Below are 24,440 nucleotides of genomic sequence, written 5' to 3'. Positions count from 1 at the left end.
TTCTTATAAACATTTGAGTTGAACAGACTGTTACTTTCTAGAAATTGTCATAATTAATCTTACAATATATGTGTCGTACTTTTTTCTACTACATATTTCCTTATCAAAGAAATAACCCGAAATTTTAAGGAATCTATAAAGATAGTTCATCACTGAATATAAAATAAATATAATGTGTAAGAATGCTTACTGAATTTGAAGTAGCAAAAAATTATGATGGTGAAGCAATTTTCTGCGGCAAGCAATCACTTTTTTGTGTGAGTAGGCTGTGCTTTAAGATGCTGGAAGATTTGTATGCAACAATGGACAACTTGAGAAAAGTTCAAAGTTATTTGGACTACAACATAAAAAGGTCAGAAATGAAAAGTAGTCAAAAAAGAGTAGCTGGAATAATCGTGGCAAAAAATAAGATTTGAGTTTCAGTATTAAAGTGGTAGAGAACATGTCGTTTTTTAGAAGTCCTGTAAAGGCTATAGAATAGCATTGTTATTTTTAAAAAATCATATTCCTTATTAAGCTACACTATAGTTGAACTATGCTAAAAACACTACAAGTCAAAAATGTAATATAACATGTAAGTAAAAATATTATGAATGAATAATGTTTTCCAAACCTAAGATTATAGACATAATTGTTAACAAACAATCATTTAAAATCTTCCACTTTAATAATCTACATTAATACAAACTATAAGCTGGCTACAGCAGGTTTTTCATTTATTTAAGAAGAATTTGAATTCCAATTACATGCCAAGGATTTTGTTAAATGCTGGGAATACTATGGTAAAGAAGGCAGCCTTGATAACCACCCTACTCCAACTTTCAGTCCTTATTTTAAAATGTATTCAAAGAGGTTCTGACATTCACTGCAGTCGTGTGGTCTGGGGCAAGTCCCTTAAACTCTCTGTGTATCATTTCCAGTGACCAAGACCACACTAACTTCTGAGGCTGCCTATTATGCCTTAAGAAAATGTGACCACTAAAACTGGCCTGTTTGAGTAGTAAAAACATCATGCTACATGTAATGGGTCTTACTAAACATCTTCCTTATATTAAGACCAAATGAACATTCCTGTAAATTTCTTCTCCAGTCTTTGTTCTATCACTTGAGGTCCTACTATTCAAATGGATATAATCTCCTTTCTACATAACAGTCCTTTAAGTTGTGCAGATGGTACATTTTTTTGAGAGCAGTGTCCATAACCTCATCATCTCCCCAGACCTTAAGGATTCTAGACATAGTGCTTTAAATACAACAGTTGTTCAGGACAAATTTGTTGCACAAACATTTATTTTAAAATGCCTACTCTGGAGTCAGCCTGCATACGCTGAAAATCTGGTGCTGTTATATCAGGCCTGACCTTAAAAACCTCTACAATTCTATGCCTCAGTTTTGTTGTCCATACAATACCAAAATAATAATAATAATAATAATATCTGCCTCATGGAGTATTGTGAGAATTGAAAGAGTTAATATACTTAAAACACTTCAAACAATGACTAATACTTTTTAAGTTCTCCATGTTTGTTTAGTATTATTACTGTTACTGGTTGTAAGTGAGTAGATTTTAACAGAGTTTCATATCCCCTTGAGTCATCTCTTCTTCAAATAAAACAATCTCAGTTCCTTTTATCGCTCTTTTTGATGTGCTTTTATCTCCCTAATCACTCTCCTCTGTATACTTCCCTATTCGCCTATATCCCTTGTTAAAGAACTTCACATTATTTCCTCTAAAATTAGCAGTAACTCAAGAAACAACAAGTCAAATGATATTTTATTGAAGTAACTGGGTCTTTATTATTATTTTCTTAAAGCAACCAGTTCAACGTCTTCAACAAGTTGTTACAAAGTAAAAGAGAAAATGTACAGTAATAAATTGGAAGAAACTTAAGATACATACACTAGATGCAATATGCTATCCTTAATTGGACACTAAATTATACACATTTGCCATAACGTACATCTTTGCCACTAAAAAACCTGAATATAATCTAGTTAATAAATGAATACATGTACACCTAGGTATCTTATAAGAACCTCAACTTAGCATGTTCAAAACAGAATCATATTCAACCTAGAAACTACCGGAGTATTGCTACCATAGTTCCTTGTTGATACCTAGAATGATATGGTACTGCACGGCATGGTACATGATGGCAGGGTACAATACAGTATGGTGTAATGTGGTAGTATAATATGTTAGCATAGAGTAAATGATTAAGCCTTTACCTACCAGAAGAATGTACTTACATACTGATATGTTTATAAAATGTATTTTTTTACATGAAGTACAGCCCTCAAGTGATTATTTTCAAGGGCACCCATAATACATCTGATTGATTGCTGACTAACAATTTTGCTTCAGGGTCAGTTTAAGAACAATAAAAGAAAAGAAACACTGTATTCCAAACTTACTTTTGGACTAAAAGAATATTATTTCATTAACAGATACGGTTTTTGAGTGTCCTCTGGTTATCTTTAAAACTCAAAACCTCTCTCAAAAGAATAAGGCTGTCAACTTTAAGGATAATCAAAAGGCATTTTTATTGTTTTTAATTACAATCTAAAAATAAAATTCAATAAAACCTGCAATAATATTTGCAAGCAAAATTACATCTGTTAAATTATGTCTCAAAATTAAGCTGAAACTATGAATAGGACACCATGACTCAATTTTTAAAACACTGATTGAATAGCTACCAGAGGACTGGAAAAACATGACTGAAGAAAGCTCTGTCCTTAAAAAACTTGTATATCGAATAATACTCTTATACAGAGAAACATAAAATGTCTATATAACTAGAGAAAATGATAGATTTAGGAAGATTTCATTTTAAAAGAACAAAGCAAAAATGACTGCAAAAGATTGGGAACTTCACAGAACAAAGCATCATCCCTCATACTTAGGGATCACGATGTCACATCAAACAGATCTCCCAACCATCTGTCCAATCTGCCCTCTCATCTGTGTTTCCACTGCAGGGTTCCTTCACCGGGTCTCACTTGACTACCACAGACCTCCAACCCAATCTCCTTTTATATAGTCTCTCTCCCTGTCTATCATCCTCTACACCACAATGCTATTGTCTTTAGTTGCAAAATTCGGTGTGACACTACAATCTGTAAACACTTTTCATAAACTTGGATTAACTTCCATTGTTACAAGGCATAGATTTTTCAACACTGCATTCAAGCCCCTTTTCTTTGGGCCTCAGCCTGTCCTTCCACACTCATCCCCATGCACTACTCTCCTCATCCTCTATGCCTCACTCACCCCTGACCATGTGCATGTTCTTGTGCTTGAAATGTCCTCCTTCGTCTTTCTGCCAGGCCAGCTCTATTTACCCTTCCACCTCAAATATTATAATCTCTGTCCTACTCCTCTGAAGAAATTATTTGTGCCTCAATTAATATTCTCAAAGCCTTTTATACATGCATCTATCATGGCCCCTCTCACACTGCCTGTTAATTAACTATTTACACGTCCATCTACCTCTAAGCTCCTATAATAGTACAGTTGTGCTTTTTTTCCAATTCATCTTTCAAAGCTTAACAGCATCACAGTGCTTAGACCATAAGAAGCACCTAATAAATGTGCTGAATGAATAGAGACATGGGTATTTTAAAGGGGCTTTTGAGAACAAATAAGGTGATAACAGATGTAAGTAGGAATTAAAGGTGGGTGGAGGGTGGAAGCCATTGAGGTAAATGAGTACATGCCATATTGGAGAAAGATTAATTCAATCACAGAGTAAGAAAAGGATGGAAATGAAGGAAGAGAATAGGTATGAAAATTAGCTAATAGTACAATTCAAACAAGTGAAAAAAAGCTTGAACTCAGGTCACAGCAACAAAAATAGAAAACAATTATCAGAGATGAACACTCTCCTTAAAAATAAAATCTCCACATCTTACATTGTAGTTATTTAAAATAAATAAATTACTGAATTTCATATTTTTTATAAACATTAATCTAAATGCCAATTCTGCATCATATTTAACCCCTATTTTTGTTTTTGGTGTAACAGAAAGATTTACATTTAGTCAACAGAAACTAGTCTTTTAATATTTGCCTAGAAAATTGCTATTTCATGAAAAGTCAAAAATCCCTTTAAATTGTTATCTCTTCTCACAATCAACTATGTAACTTACCTGGCACTATAAAATGTAAAATAGCTCGAAGCGCCTCCAGCTGCACTGGTAATGATGTCTCATGACTTTTCATAACTGTTATTATTTTGGGGAGCACTGCTGCCATTGTATCCAGGGATGTGTTGCTGGGGATATAAAATTGGCATGTTTATTGGAAGACCGATCTGATTCAATGGTATAAACACCAAATTGAAGTAAGTACAGGAGGACAGACCAATATATTTTATCAGGAAAGACTATATGAAAATGCATTTGAAATCAGCAGTATAAGCATACATAATTTTAATTGTCTAAACTTTGAACTCATAAGATAGAATTCATAGTAACCTGGGAATTATTTCATTTCATAAAACTAACAACATCCTTGTGACCTAGGATGGGTCAATGACAACAATCCCAGGAGGTAGGTGTTATTATCCCCATTTTCTACATGAAGAACTTAGGCAGATAGAGGTTAAATATTCAGGTTTTGTCACTAGAAAGTGACAGAGACAAGGCTGGTACCCAAACTTGTCTGACCCCAAGATAAGGCCTCTTTACAGCACATGAACCTTCCTCTTCCAGATTAACATCACTGGACTTCTTATATAGTATCCTTAATTACTTTTAATTTGTTTTACAGTCTTGTTTTCTCTAAGGTATTTAAGCTATTCTTTCTTTTACATATGAGCAAATGTCACTTGACTAGAATGTGGTAGGTACTATGAACTTTAATACAGTCAATCCTTGCTTTACTTGCTAACTGAAACTTGTGCATATCAGAACCATGTTCTCACTTTGCATGGTTCTGTGGACACTGAGATACACTCCTTCTTTTCCAACTTAAAGTCCCAGTTTAAACACATCCCTCTGTTGGAGGCTGCCCTCCTTAGGTAACCCCAGCTGGGTCCACTCTACTCTTACCATTGTGTATTTTACACACTACTGTTACTGCATTCTGAGACTGTATTATAATAACCTGTTTACATATCAGTCTCTCAACTAACATGAGTTCTCTAGGGGCAGACACATTGCCAGAGCCAATGTGGAATCTCCAGGACTGCAACTGTACACATTTTACTTAAGAGCATGCAGCCAGAAACATCAAATCGCTTGCCCAGAATCTACAGAATCCTAGACTGGAGTTTATTCCACTGTTTTTGTGCCTCATTTATAAAGGTTTGCACACTTTCGGCGCCATTAAAATCAACATTTAAGATAAACTTTTCATCTCAGTGTTCAAAAACAACATTTAAATAAGAGAAATACAACTTAAAGAGATATATAAACATAGATTAGCTAGACTGATGTTAAAAACAGTGTAACCCTACTTCTTACAAGTCTGCAGTTATGTTACATTTCATGCTACATGCACTTCATCTATTCACACTTAATAACAGTATAACAATAGATATAATTTGTTGAGTGCTTAAAATGTAGCAGGCATTATCCTAATCCCTTTGTAAAAATTAATTTATTTAATCCTTACATTCTAAGCTTACAACTTTCAAAGTTGTTATTACCATTCTTCTTTACCAATGAGGAACATGAAGTTTTAGAGATGAAACAGTTGGCTCAAATTAGTGGCAAAGCCAGGAACAAAATTAGTTTTTACTGCAACTTCTGTGCCAATTATTTTGTCTACACATGAGAGTTTTCTATATAGCCTCTTTTTGTTTGAAATTTACTCAGACAATGCCAAATTTACATCATATTTTTTGGCTTAACAAAATGCAAAAAGGCACTGAGCCTATTCTACAGTAGGTACCTTCTGCATATTATTCATTTTTCGTCTTTTAAACAGGTTTTTTTTTTTTAAGCCACAAGTTCTGCCCACACCTACCACCCCTCACCCCCACCTCATCCCACTCTATCCCACCACCATCCATACATAGATCAAAGGATCTGGTCTCTGTTGTGCCACTAACCAGCAGCTGTATAATCTTAACATCTCTGCACTTGGACTAGATGTAGTTAAAATTTTCCCTAACTAAAGATTGAGAGCAGGAAGAGAAGCCAAAGTTCATTCAAAAGAAGGAATAATATATTCGTTGTGAAAGAACAACAATTAGGAAGCTATATCCTGATTTTATCTTTTATAACTTTCACACACACAATATTAGAAAAACTGCTGTATGCTATGTGCTATACAATTACCACTTTTCAAAATATAGTCAACATCAAGCATCAGGTTCAAAACCAGACCTTCAACATGTTTCCACAATCTTGCCATTCCTTTCAGTGTTCAGATAAAGTAAGTCTATGGTACTAGTGACACGAGATTACATTGCAAAATGCTTCAATTTTCAAGTGTCTTACGTTTTTCTTTTTCTTTTCATTGTTAGAAATATGCTTGAAATATTGATATTCTACCTGGCCCAATATGATATATTCTGTACAAGTTAATGAATCTATATTACCTTCCTTCAAAAAGATGATTTAGCATTTTACAGCCACTTTCAGCCACTTCAGGAGAATGTATATGCTTCTGCATTAACTCCAAAACATTCAGGTATATTCCTTTTGATAACAGGATTTTTCTGAAATTAACTGAGATTTTTTAAAGTGTCACTTATGGATATGAAAGCATATTTTCATAATTTTACCATAAGATTTAGAATATAGTCCATCATATACAAAGGAATGGAAAGCATTTAATATAAGCATTTAATATAAGAATATAAGTAATTATGGTTATTTTCACAAAGTAATGCCAAACTCTAGGAAACATAGAGATATGCTTTACAACTGGTATTTCATTTATTTGTGAAAAGTAACTATATTCCAGCAATAATGATTAAGGAATAATTTTCCTCTTTTTTTGCTGTTGTTGCTTTTTGTAACAGCATCTCTCGCTGTTGCCAAGGCTGGGGTGCAGTAGCAAGATCATAGCTTACTGCAGCCTTAACTTCCTGGCCTCAAGTGATCCTCCTGTCTCAGCTTCCAAGTAGCAGGAACTACAAGTGTGCCACCATGCCTGGCTAATTTTTGTTAATATTTTGTAGAGAGGGGATCTCACTATGTTGCCCAGCCTGGTCTTGAACTCCTGAGCTCAGGCAATCCTCCTGCCTTGGCCTCCCAAAGTGCTGGGATTACAGGCATGAGCCATCACAATAGGCCAATTTTCCTCTTTGCAATAAACTTCCTTCACTAAACATAAATCTGTTGTCTTCAAGTTTCCACATAAACATCAATTGTCTTGAAGCCTCTATAAAAATATCAATTCCAACATTACACACTGTGATTCAACACTTTGAAAGTGGCAGAAAAAGAAACATAAAAAGTTTTAACTTAAGTACTGCTTTTAAAATAAGTATATGACCCAGCCATCCCATTACTGGGGATATACCCAAAGGATTATAAATCATGCTGCTATAAAGACACATACACACGTATGTTTATTGCGGCACTATTCACAATAGCAAAGACTTGGAATCAACCCAAATGTCCATCAGTGACAGACTGGATTAAGAAAATGTGGCATATATACACCATGGAATACTATGCAGCCACACAAAAGGATGAGTTTGTGTCCTTGGTAGGGACATGGATGCAGCTGGAAATCATCATTCTCAGCAAACTATCGCGAGAACAGAAAACCAAACACCGCATGTTCTCACTCATAGGTGGGAACTGAACAATGAGATCACTTGGACTCGGGAAGGGGAACATCATACACCAGGGCCTATCATGGGGAGGGGGGAGGAGGGATGGGGGAGGGATTGCATTGGGAGTTATACCTGATGTAAATGACGAGTTGATGGGTGCTGACGAGTTGATGGGTGCAGCACGCCAAGATGGCACAAGTATACATATGTAACAAACCTGCACATTATGCACATGTACCCCAGAACTTAAAGTATAATAATAAAAAAAAACAATAAATAAATAAAAAATAAATAAAATAAGTAGTCTATCTCAAGAAGATAGGACAAAACATGGAAACAAACAGAAATCACATACACATTCTACAATACTGCCAGAACCTGAAAAACTCGTATCTTTTAAACACATTCAGAATAGCACACGTTAATATACAATAAACAGTTGGTTACTTTGCTCGATCACATCAGAAGTTGTAACAACCTTTCCCAAAGTGGCTAGCTTCTAGCCAAGACGACGCTTTAAAAGACAAAAACAACACTAGATCAGTGGTTCTCAAACTGTAGCGTGCATCAGAATCACCTAGAGAGCTTGTTAAAACATGGATTGCTGGGTCTCAACTCCAGGGTTTATGATTCAGAAGGTCTGTATGGGGCCCTTGAATTTACATTGTTTATCAAGTTTCCCCAGCAAATGCTGCTGGTCCAGGAACCACACTTTAAGAATCACTATCCTAGACAGTAACCCAATGTGTGACTTGAAAATTGCAAGCAATAAACCTAGGAGAAGAAATTTCATCATAAAGTCACGTCAGACTTTATAGAACATTTTACATGCTATCGCATCTACCAGCTATCTACATAATACTCCTGATCTCATCCACTCCATTTTAACAGGAAATTAACTGCTTTAAGAGGCAAAAAACAATATGCAACGCCCTGCAGGTCTTACTCAATAGACACCTTCTTTCCTGGCTGCCTATTCACAACTTCATCTCCTCTGATTTCTAACGTATCATATTCTCCTTCCTTGCTTCATTTTTTATTCTTAACTGCCTCAAATATTACATATTTTAGTTAGTCTTATTATCTTCCCTACTACAGTTTAAATTCCATGAGCCTGGGATTTTTACTTAATGAATGTATCCCAAGTGCCTACAGACACTAGACACTTGGGAGCTCAATGAATATTAGTTAATTAATTGAATGGAAAATGTCACACAAGATGTGTGCAACTTTGGGACCTCCATGGTTCCAAGGACCCAGTTCTTCTGCCTGCCAGTGTAGCCATTTTTCTAAAAAAGCCATGCCCAGCTCTGTACACCCAAAGGTTCTCAAGTGTCTTTCAATGAGAAATTGCCCAAGAAAGGTGATGAATGAGCTACTCAAGTTCTTCATGCTTTATTAAGGCAGAACTCCAAAGACAATACAAAAGGATCTGAGGACATTTTACCTGACAGGTGGTCAGGAACAAAGAAGTAGGGAACTAGAAAGAGCAGAGAACTGAACGAAGACATCAGGGTGTACTCTGAATGTAACCAGTCCTCAGACATCATAATAGGAAGCAGTCGAAATTTCACAAAGTTTTGGTTGTTTAATTTGCATATCAAAGGAGATTTCCAGGTGGTTATGAATGACGTCACCAACGCAATGTTGTCTGTACATAGTAAAAGTCTACCTCCACTCTAAGGTGCCTCAACAGAAGCCACAAAGTCCAGTCCTCATTTTTGGGAGTGAAATCCCTGTCCAGACCTCTTTAACTGCGCAGTAGAATATGAGAGATTCGAGAACAGTGATTTCCTCTCCTTCCCCTGTTACTCGGACTCATTATCCTTGAGAGCAGCCCCTGTCTGTCTGTCAGTGCCCTTGCCACTCCAAGCGTTTTATTAAAGTGCCATCAGAGAGGTGAGATGGAAAAGGAGGAAGAGGAAGAAGAAATGATTTTCCTCTTTATTTAGCTTCAATAATGATATAAAGAAACATGCATGAGGTGGTGGCTTTATTTTTTTTTTCCCACCCTACCCAGGTTCTCTATTAAAAGCTGGTGCTTACACTGGTCTCTGTCTCTGGCTTTCAGTGCTTTTCTCTATTTTTCGCCCTATAAAAATATCCTACAAAAGCTGCCAAGTCCCAATGCCTTTATGATGAGTTTTCACCTAAGGATTTCTGTCAGTATTCCTGTTTACGGGGGAAGAAATTTGAGCAGCCTGAACCATAAGCTTAAAACTCATGTCTTTCTGAAGGTATACAAGCCATTTTCTCTTCTTAATTATACAAAGCTATAAGACTTATAAGAATTATATGTAAAGAACCATTTTTTAAAAAAGTATAGTGTGAAAATTTATAATAGACAATTTTACCAGATTTTAAAATGGTGAATAGCTTTCTGCCCAGTTGCATTTCTATGAAATTTTCCCAAGAAAATAATAGGAACCATGTATAAAGGAAAACAGAGGAGGAAAGTGATCATTGGTATGTATTATGGGTTTCAGAAACATCCCACTAGACACAAACTGAAACTTCATTAATAAGAAATTGGTTCATAAAATAGAATACAGGCATGCAATGAAAAACTACATAGCTTTTAAAAATGATAATTTGGGCTGGGCACAGTGGCTCATGCCTGTAATCCCAGCACTTGGGAGGCCAAGGCAGATCGATTGCTTGAGCCCAGGAATTCGAGACCAGCCTGGGCAACATGGCAAAACACCATCTCTGCAAAAAATTAGCCAGGCATGGCAGTGCACACCTGTAGTCCCAGCTACTCAAGAGGCTGAGGTGGGAGGATCACCTGAGTCCAAAAGTTTGAGGTTGTAGTGAGCCATGATCATGCCACTGCACTCCAGCCTAGGTGACAGAGTGAGACCATATCTAAAAACAAAAATTAATTTTAAAAATTAAAAATAAAAAATGATAATGTGAGAATACACATGTATCAACATAAAAAAGAAAATAAAATTTGGTTATGAAAGAGTATAATATTTCTACAAAATATGTAAAATTTTGTATATGTCATGTGTGAGTTTACACATAGAAGTCCAGAAAAATATACAATAAATGTTTATTTTATTCTTCATCCTTGTACCTATATGTTCATAATCCACATGCCAATATATCTCTACACACAGAGAGATCTTTCACAATATATAGCTTTATAAATTATGTAAGTTTCTCACAATATATAGCTTTTATAATTAAAACTACCACAAAAATGTGTTTCCCTTTATTTGAAAATATGGCACACTGCTTACCATTTTGTTCTAAAAGAGTTGACAATGCATTAGCAGATGCCTGGAAAACTTCCTTTGATGATGAATGCATCAGCATGGACAGCATCACTTCCCTATGAGCTGGGAAACTTTCAAAAATTCAACGAAAATGTTAGTAGTAATCTTTTAAATAATTATCTCAAATTCTCACTTACCATTATCAAATATCTCTAACAACAATTAAGAGCATGTAAACAATATTTTATGCCACCTCCCCTTACAAGAGTTAATTATAGTTCATTTTTAAGACTCAAATTAATTAAATACTAATAAATTAGTATTTTTATGCTTTTTCAAAAACCAATAAGCAGCAGAGAGAAATAAAGAAGCTTAGCAGATATGTAAAGAGATGCTGAGGAAAAACATAAAGTGAGGAAAAGAAGATAATGGTAAAAAGAAAAGAACAATAAAAAACTGTCAAGAAGCAAGATAAGTTTTAAAGATGCACAACATAAATTTTTGTTTGTTTTAATAATATATTTATTTTAAAGTTCTCTTATGGATATTGAGAAACAGGTATCCTATGAACTAAAATTTATAAACTGCAACATGAATCTCCCTTACCCTAATCTCCAAAAGCCTTGCTCAACATGAGATTATTAAGATGCCAATTTAGCATAGTTTTCAAAAGAACTACTGTTTCTTGTCAAAATGAAAATGTTTAATTAAGTAGCATCTGTGTTATTAATTCCCCTCTTATCAGCAATAGATAATTAAACAAATAGACTGTCAAGATTTCAGATGTAGAATACTACTATTTGTTTCCAAAATAAGTCATTCACAATTTAAAACCCAGAGGATATCCATTGCAAATAGCACAAGCATAATCAGTTGCCATAAAGCACAAAGGCTCACGGATATGAAACAAACCTGATATGCACAAAACTCCTTGCTACAGTTTGTATCTTTGGGAGAGAGTGCCAGTCTTATGATGTTTGAATGGCACTCCTAGTGAAAGAGTTATCTGGAGATGACAGCTTCAAATAACCCTCTCAAAAGAAGACAGGTCAACTCTGTCACATCAGATGGGAACTCATCATAGGGAGCTCTCTAACCAAATCTAATTCCTGATATTGACAACCTGCTGGCTAGTCACCACAGAAGAAAAGATCACAGATGGCTCTGCAATTTCTATCACCCAAGATGAATTAATATGGCATTTTAAAACGATCAGCCAGGAAACAGATTCTTTCTCCATGATTTGTGAATTACCAAATGACTCTTGATTCCAAATCTCTCAATAATAACTCTCAAACATGCTACCTTTTCTAACTTCTGGAGGTAATGAGATCAAAATGCTACATACATACTACTATTTGGCAGCAACATCTAAAACTAAAAGGCTGTATCAAAAATATTTCTAATAATAAAAGTTATGGTTAAAGTATTTTGTAGGTATTGATTTAAAATATAACTGAAATTTTCTATCATATAAAATCAAAACTACTGACTGGCCATCTTCATCTCCAATCTTCTCATGTAAACTGTTTTGGTACATAAGGAGATTATTTAGTGCCCAGCATGCAGCCTCCTGGATTAGGGGAGAAAAAAGAAATCTGTCAAAATATAAATGATTAGAAAACACAATTTTGAGTAACTCTAATATTTATGAGAGTCCAACCTGCACGTGCTTGTTCTTTCTATGCCACGTTAACGCTTTGTAACAGGCTTCCAGCCAAAACAATTTAACTTCTTCCCCCTCATCATCATTCTCTTGATTCTCATTCTTTTCCTCTAAATCTTGATTTAAGAAAATGGTCTCAGCTTGAAAAAAATTAAAAAATAAATAAAAGCATTATATATATGATTTACGTAACAGTTTGACCAACTCTAATTCAATATTTTGAAATATTACCAACAGAATGAGGTGTGCTTTAGTAGAAGCCTTGGTCAATTATAAAGATAATTTTTGATATATTACACACCTCATAATACTACCATCCTATACAGATAAATAATAAAATCAGGAAGAGGGTACCAAAAAAAAAAAAAAAAAAACCTAATAGACTAGAGAAGGATTATTTGAAAAGATTAGTTCATCACAGCACTATTCACAATAGCAAAGACATGGAATCAACCCAAATGCCCATCAGTCATAGACTGGATAAAGAAAATGTGGTACATATACACCATGAAATACTATGCAGCCATAGAAAGCAATGATATCATGTCCTTTGCAGGGACACAGATGGAGCTGGAAACCATTATCCTCAAATAAACTAACACATGAAGAGAAAACCAAACACCGCATGTTCTCACTTATAAGTGGGAGCTGAACAATGAGAACACATGAACACAGGGAGAGGAACAATACATACTGGGGCCCATTGGGGGATGGGACTGGGGGAGGGAGAGCATTAGGAAAAATAGCTAAACCATGCTGGGCTTAATACCTAGGTGATGAGTTAATAGGTATAGCAAACCACCAAGGCACACGTTTACCTATGTAAAAAATCTGCACATCCTGCACGTGTACACCAGAATTTAAAATAAAAATTTTTTTTTTTTTTTTGAGACTGAGTTTCATTCTTGTTGCCCAGACTGGAGTGCAGTGGCACGATCTCAGCTCACTGCAACCTCTACCCTCTGGTTTCAAGCGGTTCTCCTGCCTCAGCCTCCCGAGTAGCTGGGATTACAGGCGCCCGCCACCACGCCTGGCTAATTTTTATATTTTTAGTAGAGACGAGGTTTCACCATGTTGGCCAGGCTGGTCTCGAACTCCTGACCTTGTGATCTACCCGCCTTGGCCTCCCAAAGTGCTGAGATTACAAGCGTGAGCCACCATGCCCGGCCACAAGTAAAAATTCTTTAAAAAAAGATTAGCTGCTTAATGACAAAGCTAAATCAAGAATGATGTAAAGCAAAACTCTACATGGAGATGTGTATACTTGTCATAACTGTTAGTTTCCTTGAAAGTATTCTCTACTAGAAAATGAGCTACACAGTACAGAACTCCCATCTGTACATATGATTCTCTTGTTACAATGTTCATATTTGATGTCAAATGCCTCTGGAAGAATCTCCTTTTTAGTGAAGTTACTTACTGAGGAGGGCCAAACAGCTGAGCGCTGAGATCTGTAATGCTGCGTTCTCTGGGTACCGCTGCACAGCTTTCACCACAAATTCATGGACTTCGTTTAATACCAGGATATTAAAAAAATTACCTAAAAGTTAAGTGAAACATTAGCTGAATTCTCATCCATGGACGTTAAATTACCTTTAACATATAACACTATTTACATCAGTAATTTTGGATGGTGATGAATATTTAATGGCATTAAAACATTTACTGTAATTAAAATAGCTTAATATGATTGAGTAGTTTTGAAATTTTATTTTATGCTGTCATTTATTTATCTTACTTAGACAATGGAAGTGACTGAGCAAAAATAATGATACTAGTTTGGGTTGTATTAACTGCATGTTCTCTGATTCCCTCTCATGTCACGTCTGTTACACATGGCACGGCAATATTCATTGTATAAAATAACTTAATTTTTCTGACTTTTAAAGATGAAACTCTTAAATCTGTCTTTTAGAAGATCCAATATTAAATAGTTTTGCTGAAACCCTCTTCTTTCACTTAAAGGAATAGTGTTCAGAAAATTCATTGGCATGCTTACCATTACTTGATCTTGTCTATGATGATCTCAGAAAAAAAAATAAAAACTAAAATAAATGAGATATTTCACCACCTCCAACCCACCCTGGGAAGAAGTCCCATATCTTTTTATACCCATTCTTCTGAGAATTAATATGACACCCAAGAGTCTAAATCCTTATGAGGAAAAACTTTACATGATATTCCAGAAATATGTACCTTTTTCCATTTGGCTTATTTGTAACTCACTAACAATTGCCAAGCTTCTTTCTAAAACAAAAAATTAAAACTCCTATTCATCTATAAGCGTAACTAAGTGATCTCTGAGATACAAAGCCAGAAATGGAAAAGATCCTGTATCATAAAAAACCTAAAGCCCAAATATTCATCAACGGCCTCACAATCAAAAGGCAGTTTAAGCAACTATGGAGCTCCTTTACCAACACCTTCCCATGCTGTTGCCTCTTTCACATTCACCCACCAAGCAAACATTCTCCACAGCCCTTAAAGATCACTAGTGTTTTCAAAAAGATTTTCTTCTACTTTTACCAGCTTGTCTAAACTTGGGTGGTCCCCATCACTCTCTTTTCCCTATTATACCCACACCACTGCCTACAGCTGTTCCGTCACTGACTCACTGTGTGACTCAGAAAACGGCAGGAAGACTAGACCTATGTTCAGACAACTTGTGTGAAAATACATAGCAAACTGTACAGAGTCCTTAAATGCATTAAGCCCATAATTAGATTACATAATTTGGCAAAACGTTAAATATTTACTTACTTGAGGTTTTAATTTTAACTATGAAGAAAAAGTTAAGCATTTTATTCAGCTACTTTTGAAACAATAACAGCAACAATAAATTATCTACCCATTAAATGGAACTAATAATCATTCACTAAGAGATAAACAAGAGAAAAAAGCATCTTTACCTGAAGATCAGTTTGATCTCTTTTTATTTTTAAAAAATCTTACAGAATAATACAAAAGTTGCATATGACATGACAGTTGCCATGGTTTATTTAATTTTAACAGTATAAAATCAAGCACCTTTAATGTGCTCTTCTAGACCAATTTGGCAGTCAAGTAGCATTTCCCTCATCACAAAAACAAAATCACTTCTTCCTCTGGCTCATTTCAAGAAATGAAGGCGAACTCACATTTTAATGTAACATGTGCAAGTTGTAACTTGACTGTGTAAAACATGAAACAGAGAGTTGTACAGTAGTGTGCTACTCTAACACCTGGATTTAAGAAATCAACTTTGAATTAGATTAAAACATTATCAGATATCAGCCAGTTTGTACAACTACAACCTTCTCACGAAAAATAATGAATAAAGGGTAACCTGATAGAGATAAACTAGTGAATGGCTACCAAATTTTAGAAGAAATACTTTGTTTAGGGATGAAGAAATCTGGGTTCTCAGCCTGATTTCACCCCTTACTGCTTACATAATCTTGAATAAAACACAAAGATTGGTGAACCACAGGACCTCATCTGTAAATGTACAAATAATAACAATATCCCATCTCCCAAGATTGTTGCATGGATCAAAAAATACTGTGTGTGTGTGTGTGTGTGTGTGTGTGTGTGTGTGTGTATATACACATTTATATATACAAATATATACTGTGTGCATATATATATGCACAGTATTTATATTTGTATATATAAATGTATTTATATTTATAGACATTTGTATATTTGTATATAAATATATGTATATACATTTGTATATTTCTATACATGTATATATATTTATATACATTTATATACAATGTTATTATATTTATATATACAGTACATAAGTAGATTCATACATATCAAATATATAAGTGTATATATACACTTTGGAAACTATGAAAGAAATGTGAAAATATTAAACATGATCATCTTACAGTCTTAGTCATATAACAACATTCAATAAATGCTTATCAAGGAAAGAAATAACAAACTAAAGTTGTGCATTTAAAATAGAATTCAACTTACAAAAAATTCATTTTAACTGAAACTAGGAACTTTCCTAATGCTAAAATCAATTTCCAAATTATACAGGGGATATAATCATGATACTAGAAGTGAAAATACGAGTTGCTACAATGGAGATGTGTCAATTAGTTTTTTCAAATGATTAATGATTTTCCCAAAAATTTGTAATGATGAAAAACTAAATGCCTATTATAATAATCCTAATTTTGCACAAAATATTCCTGGTTATCCTTTTGGGAAAGTGTCATCAGAATCAATTTCCAACAGTTAGCCATCATTCCTTATTAGTCACCAACCACTCCCTTTTACACGCATTGTTGTCCTCACAAAAATATCAAGGAAGTTTCCAAGGTGTGTGTTGAGGGGCACAGGGAGTTCAAAAAGAAGCTGAAACAAGAGCTGTGAGTTGAACGCCAGAGTAGTCTCGAGGGAAAGCATGAATTTCGGCGCTGCATTCAACAATCGAGTTTCAGACTCTCTGCAAGGTAAGGTAATTCAACCAGAGTCTCCCATATTAAGCCTAGATCTTAAGATCCTAAACTGCTCCGTCAGTCCTGCGCTCTGACTTCTGGCAAACACCTCTGAAAGAGCATCTTTAATTTAAGTCCTCAGGATGTTCAAATATTAAACTCAATCAAAGAGAAACTCACAAGCATACAAGAAAACAAGGCTCCGTAACTGATGGGCAGTCAGCCTAGAAGCAGTTGGTTTAGACTCCCCAGAACTTGACATATAGTTATCAGATACAAAACACAAAATAGCCCTGTATTAATCATTAAAGAAATAGAAGGATTTTTTAAAAAAAAAAGAAAGGGTAAAAAAGAAAAAAACAAGAGGCTGCCAAAACTCACCTGGTATATGCGAAAATAAACAGACAAGATTTTTTTATAAGTGTTTTTAAAAATCTAATAAATGACCAAGTTAAATTTATCAGGAAGTGCAAAGTAGCTTAGTATTAGAAAACCTGTAGATGTATTTCTTCATATTAACAAAATGAAAAGAAAAAAAAAGACTTACATTTTAAGTATATTTGATAAAATTAAATATTCACCCGTGATTTTTTAAAGCCCACATTGTAAAAATAAAAGCAAAGAAGAAATAAAATAAAATTTCTTAAAATTTTTTTACAAATGTAGAACCTTGTAAGATGCATTATTTTGGATGGGAGAATATTAAAAATATTCTGTTTAAAATCAGGAAAAAGAGCAAGACAAGGATGTCTACTATCACTGATTCTATTTAACACTGTATTAATAATTCTGGGTCATGTAAAAAGACAAGGAAATGAAATAAAGAATATAAGAAGCAGAAAGGAAGAACTCAGACTGTCATTATTTACAAATTATATAATTGCTATGTAGAGAACTTAAGAGCATTTGGAAACAAATTGTCAGAATTAATAGAAGAGTTTAGAAAGGTAGGTTAGCTCAATATACAAAAAAATCATTTGCATTTCTTTATGAAAACACAGTTCAAAAATACGATGTAAAAAGAAATACCATTTACAATAATAATAAAAATAAGATATGTAGCAATAACTAACAAAGATGTGCAAGACACGTATAGAAGAAATTATAATGTAAAGACATCAGTTCTTCTTAAAATGATCACATATTTTGTGCAATTCCAGTCAAAATCTCAACAGTGTTTTCCAAGGAACTGGACAAGTTAATTCTAAAATAAGTATGGAATAGTAAAGGCCCAAGAAAAAAGGCAAGCTGTTCCTAAAAAAGAATGTATAGTGACTTGACCTACTAGCTTTTCAGATATCAGGACTTGCAGAACTATTAATTTAAATAGCGTTAAATTGATTCAGACAAATCAGATTAATGCAACAGAACAGCAGGGACAGAAACATAAATATATAACTGGGAAACAGGTGAACCTCTAATAAATTGTGCTATGATGGTAACTAGCTCTCCACACTGAAAAAAAGAGGGAGAATCGGGTTCTTTACAAAAACAAACTGCAACAGTTTAATAAATGAGAAAGATTTGGAATAAAATATACAATATATTTATTATCTCGGAAAGGAAAGATTTCTTAAACAAGATACATAGAGTAAATCACAAAGGAACTGATTATTAAATTTAACTATATCACAAAAGCCACTATAAAGATGGTGAAAAGACGTGCTACAAGTCAAGGGAAGGTATTTTCAATACATATAACCTACCATCAAAATATTATTGTCCAGAATCTATGAATCAGTTTTAAAAAGACAGACTATCCTATGAAAAATATTGATAAATGACAGATTGTGTATTTCACAAAGAAGGACCTACCAATGGCAAGTAAATATTTTTAAAAATATTAACCCTTATTTATATTTTCCTAACAACACAGATAGTAGTAGCATAAAACAAGAAAGAACCCAAATGTCCATTGATAGAAAAATGGAAAAATAAATTGTGGTATTTCCAAATAATAGACTACTACTAGCAACCACATGCAAAAATATTTCTGATTCTTATAATCATATTGATATTTGAAAATTGCAGAAGACAACATACAATATAATTACATTGTGATGAAGCAAAAGGAGGCAAGTGTTAACAATTTACTTAAAGAAACATGAAAATGTAGTAAATCATATTTATAAAGCAAAAGATTTGTAAACACAAAATTCTGGATAGTGTTAACCTCTATAGAGAAAGCAAGGGCAAGAAGCAGCCCAGGGTAGCTTCCCCCACTGGGAATATACAATATTTAAGTTGGATGGTGAGTTCTTTGCATTATGCTTTACATTGTATATGTTATGCATATTTTTTGTATATATCAATTCTTACATAATTACATTTTAAATATAGCCTCAACAATAAAAAAACTCATCTATAGAACTATCTCTATAAAAATAAGATTAAGATAATACTTCTTTCACATTCTACACACCTATTTTTGACACTCCTTTTAAAAGTCCATCTAAACATAGCAAAACGGTTTGGTAATTTACAGTATTTTCTTTTTTTTAATTTATTTTTTTCTGGGACTTTACAATATTTTCATTCAAAGTATGTCAATATGCTACTTATCCATCATTATGCAACATATATATTATATATATGTATATCATACAGATTGTGATGATATATTAACTAAGAAACTCACCTAATGTAAGCCTATGGAGCAAACAGCAACTCACTTCTTGAATTTTTTCACTGATAGGGAATGCTTTCATAGCTTCCACCACAATATTATAACACCTGACATTGCCACTCATGAGGACTTCCACATTATTGCCTGAATTTAAAGAGATCATAATTATCAATAAGGTAACCATTTTCCCCTTTCAAATATGCATACAAAGATGTCTTATATAGATTGTAAATAGATGGCAGCATAATGACTGCATTTCCAAATTTAAACATCATGTTCCGTTAAGCAGCTGTAAAAAATTCTAGGCTGTTCATTGATAACATAATGGAATGTAGGACTCATCTTTAGCATTAAGAAAAATTTACTTCTTTCCTGTTTCTTGGCTTAAAGCCTTAAGATCAAAAAAAAGGAAAAATTCAGAGTACTTTTAGTACTGAAAACGAAATGAAAAGTACTGAAAATGAAAGTCTAGAAATGTAATGTATTGGTCTAAGTTTTCAAAAAATAAATTGGAGGGTCTCTTTCTTAACGAGGCTCAACCTCACTGGATAATAACTTTTGCATTTTTTTTTCCCCAACCAAAAGAAAGAAAATCAAGAATATGTCACCAGATAGAAGAGTTAAAATCAGTTATGACCTGTTTCCTCCTCCATTCCAAGAGAGCAACCAGTGTACAAGGCAGCAAAATAAAGCTTCCTGAAGGCTCCAAAATAGGTGGAAGAAAAGATGGGAGAAGGAAAAAGGGGAGGCACAATATTAAAATATAAGTCTAAGGGACAAACACAGGTGAAACAGAAAGGAAGGAAAGACTCTACCAGAAAAAGCAATGAATCAATAAAGGGAGTGAAGTGCGAACCTACATGGAGAAAATATGTCTATTTCTGCATCAAATGTTAACTGTTCTTTTATTTTTTTTTTTTTTAAAAAGGGCTGTTTGCAAAACATTTTAGTATCTGTTTTGGCACAGCCAAAACTAATCAACTGTTTTCACAAAAAGTGTCTTATAATGCTTAAACATAGAAAAAAAGTTAATAATGTATGGAAATGGTCTGTTAAAGGAGTTACCTGCTTTGATTCAAAACAATAGACTTAAAGACTGAAAAGCAAATGTTTTTCAGTTAGAATCAGTGCTTTAAAAACTCTTGAGTCTTAATTTTTAGCTGCCACTTTCTTTGACTTTTGTATTATGAATCAACACATTTTTACTGGAGTTATGTCAGATGTGGGTGGAAAACAATGGATTCCAAAAAATGCCAGCCCAAAATAAATAAATAAATGAATAAATATAGCCAAGGAAAAGTATAATGAAAAATATATTCAGTTTGTTGGCAATGATGACTCAGAGAAATGTAAAAGCATGGCCTTTCTCTATTATTGTTCAGTCCCACCCACTTTCTAGTGTTTAATTTCCTGTGGATAAGAAAACGTTGTGATTTTATAAACATCACCAAAAAAAAGGCATTCTTTCACAAGGGCATTGGGTTTTTACTCTGCCTACACTGAAGGCTCACACCTGCAGACTGACACAGTGATTTCCATATCTGAAACCATAAATGCAATTACATATAGTATACAACATACATATAAAATACATATTGTGTAATAATCCTGTCAGTGATTTTAGAACACTTATTACATGCCAGGTACTACTCTACATTTTTAACTCGTTGAATCCTCAAAACTTCACATGTGTGAGGATGAAAATATCACTAGATAAATGCATATGTATATCCTGTAGAAACCCACACAAGTAATACATGAAATACAAAGTGTTAATGGGCATTTACAAAACAAAACAGAATATGAGCCATTATTTTAGCTTATTAGTAATCATTGGTAACATACACATCAAATTAATTTCTTCTGATTAATATTTTTTGGTGAAAAAGGTGGCTAAATTTCAAAGCATCATTAAAATGCTAATCAAGAATCACAATAAAATTCAAACTCCTTCATGCAGCTTTTTAGGCCCTTCATGCTCTCCACTCCATGTCTCTGGCCTCACCCACTGCCTCTTATCAAGGTCTCCCTTGCCTCTGTCAATGAAACACAAACGGACAGGATATTTGGGGATGCGCATGCACAGTGGCACACACGCATGCACGCATGCACACTCATAACCCCACACCTTTACTGAGCTACTTTTGTCTTCTTGAAGGCAGTCTGCTCTCTCTTGCTACAGCATCTTTACACTAACCATTCCCACTGCCTGGGCCACTTTGCCTGCACTCTCACTTCAGCTCACACCTCTGTGCACAGGAAGCTCTACTTATTCAATCTTGGCTAAGAGACATTGCCTCACTTCCTATTTGTTCTCCTAACTCTGGGTACTTCTGCCATCACTTCTGCCATTGTAATCACCTCTATACTTATCTGTGTCCCCCATTGTACTACAAGCTCTGAAAAGGTAAGGAACACATTTGTATTTTCCACTATTGTTTCTCCAGCACCAAGCCCACAGCCAACTTCAGTATAGTGTCAATTAATGTAAATTAATTAAATGGATAAATGAATGAATGGGTTTAGCATCCACAAGTTTCTAAATAATAAAAATATTGTTAAAATATACTCAGAAAGAGATATATTGTGATTTTTCAGATACGAAAAAGAAATCACATATAAATGCTACTTACAAGGAATTGCTAGGGAATGTAAACAATGCAGTACATGAAGCACAATTTCCTCTTCATCTTTAAAATTTGTTAACGCACTTAACAATATCATATAATCTTTGTTCTCAACAAATTCAGTTAGTTGCTCCTCTGAGACTAAAAAATGAAAGACAAAATACTGAATAAGCCTAAAGATGATACAGAAGTTTAATTATTCAAAAATTACAACATTCATGATAGTTGTGTAAAAAAATGTAATCTCCTTAAATAAAAAATATATTTCTGTGAAAACAGCCCTTCCTAAGAATGTTATAATGGGAAAGCAAGCTACAGAGATTAAAATAATTTTGTTTCAGTCTATGTTCGGTACTCAATGTTTTGAAATGTAAAAGTGCTAGTCATTCTCAGAAAAACAAAATTATTTACAATTTCATTTGGGAAATTCTAGAGAAAACTGACAGTGACTAATAAAGATGGTCAACTAGAATTGGACATATTACAATATTTGAAAGGGAGGCATTAATGGTAGACTGCTGAAGGGTAGCTCGGCTAAATGTTTCAGTTCAAGAGTTGTCAACTTGAGCAAATGGCAAGTAATCAGACTTTGAAATGCTCTGTCTTAGTGATTTTCCATCAGACAGCAAAAATATAGATCATTAATTTTCACAATTAAAGTCATTTGATCAAGCCAGTAAGTTCCATTTGGAGTCACTGTTATTGGGCAACAACCTCAAAAACATGTATAAAATTCTAGTTTATCTAGCTTGAGAATGGTGCCAGAAATATGTTAGAAAATACGGCACTCTAAGTGATCAACATTAATTTTTTTTTAATTTTATGCCAGTGTCCCTATAATATAATGCGAAATCAGTTAAGTTTTTCTAACAAGTGAAGAACATCATGAAACTGTCTCAGTTATTAGGTGATCTATCCCATTCTGGGAACTGCGAGAAATTAGACTGGTAAACTGATAACTGACACAGGGCCCGCAAAAATCATTCTTATCTAAACCCCTAGCACGGTTGGCTCCCATAATGATACAAAAGGGGCTCTCAAAATAATTGCTAATTGAACTGTACTGTCACAAGCTCTGTGCCCTGAGGCAGGATGCTCACTTCACTGCTGTGACCCATTTCCTCCTCAGGTCAATGGAAAGACTAAACAAGGACTCCAACCAACTCTAAAATTACATGACAATCTCAGTTACCAATCTCAGGGCCAGGCTATGAAATGCATATTAGTCTTTTTCCTGAGGGACACTTTGTAAACCTCCTGGCTCTTTATGCAGAGCCTTTATCAATTTCTAAGACTTCTGATGATGACTCAACATCATAATCCCGATGTAACCTATGCTTGGCTTCAGTTGTATTTTTTCTTTCATAACACCCACACATCCAGTTTTCAAAGTAAACCTTATGCCTTGTTATGCAACTGAAGAAAGTCTACTCCACTGGCATGATTTATAACCCATGAATGCAATTCACTCCACCAAAACAAGCAATACTGCTGAATTAACCCCATTCCTCACCCTTGACAGACAACTCCCCCTTCTTAATAGTAGGATTTTAGAAACCTTCTTCTTCTTATAATTGTGTTCTACTTTTCCCAGTATAAGCCTTTTTTTCTTATATATACTTTAAGGAATTTGACATTTTAAAATACCTCTTTCAAACAGCACATGTAAAGCTTTGCATCCAAGTTTCTGGATTTCATCATTGGCTGGAAATGAGTGCATGGCATCAAAAATTAACATGAAAATATCACTTTCTTCATCCAATATCAGTAAGGTGATTTTACCTATTTTGAAGAGAATAATATGCTCTGAGTAAAGATCTGCTTTAACATTTAATGTGTTAATTTTTACATGAAGACTGTGAATGGTTTGTAGACTCACGATTTTTTTGTTTGTTTATTGACAAACCACTTAACTGCCCTAGATGTTAGACTTATCAAGCTCTAGATCTTTATAAATGAGATAAATTCTCAGTTCACTTTATTACAATTTCATGAGTCCCAATCAGTACTTCTACCCTAGATAACTTGCCCCAAACACCTGAAATACATTCTTATGCCTCTTAGACATCATCTGAATATTCTACAGGTACCCCAAACCTGGTCTACTCCTGTTCCCTGTCTT

The 24,440-nt window shown here is 34.2% G+C and overlaps 1 protein-coding gene across 5 annotated transcripts in view; it reads right to left on the bottom strand.

Annotated features, from left to right (window-relative positions):
* LRRK2 (leucine rich repeat kinase 2) overlaps positions 1 to 24,440 on the bottom strand; it is a 147,799-nt gene that overhangs the window by 108,890 nt on the left and 14,469 nt on the right. For all 5 annotated transcript variants that reach the window (XR_013400962.1, XR_013400963.1, XM_077953862.1 and 2 more), the window contains 9 exons: positions 23,966 to 24,100; positions 22,325 to 22,459; positions 19,704 to 19,835; positions 14,047 to 14,166; positions 12,624 to 12,766; positions 12,454 to 12,533; positions 10,985 to 11,091; positions 6,552 to 6,681; positions 4,153 to 4,277 (listed from right to left, as the gene is read on the bottom strand). Coding sequence is in view for 3 of the 5 variants with exons in the window: in XM_077953862.1 (XP_077809988.1) it covers positions 4,153 to 4,277; positions 6,552 to 6,681; positions 10,985 to 11,091; positions 12,454 to 12,533; positions 12,624 to 12,766; positions 14,047 to 14,166; positions 19,704 to 19,835; positions 22,325 to 22,459; positions 23,966 to 24,100 (1,107 nt within the window). In the remaining 2 variants the exon portion in view is untranslated. The remainder of the gene's footprint in view (positions 1 to 4,152; positions 4,278 to 6,551; positions 6,682 to 10,984; positions 11,092 to 12,453; positions 12,534 to 12,623; positions 12,767 to 14,046; positions 14,167 to 19,703; positions 19,836 to 22,324; positions 22,460 to 23,965; positions 24,101 to 24,440) is intronic.

Source organism: Macaca mulatta, chromosome 11 (genome assembly GCF_049350105.2).
Source record: "Macaca mulatta isolate MMU2019108-1 chromosome 11, T2T-MMU8v2.0, whole genome shotgun sequence".
NCBI classification, from domain to species: domain Eukaryota; kingdom Metazoa; phylum Chordata; class Mammalia; order Primates; family Cercopithecidae; genus Macaca; species Macaca mulatta.
Note: the sequence above shows the minus strand (reverse complement) of the source record. Positions and strands in the feature narration are given on the sequence as shown.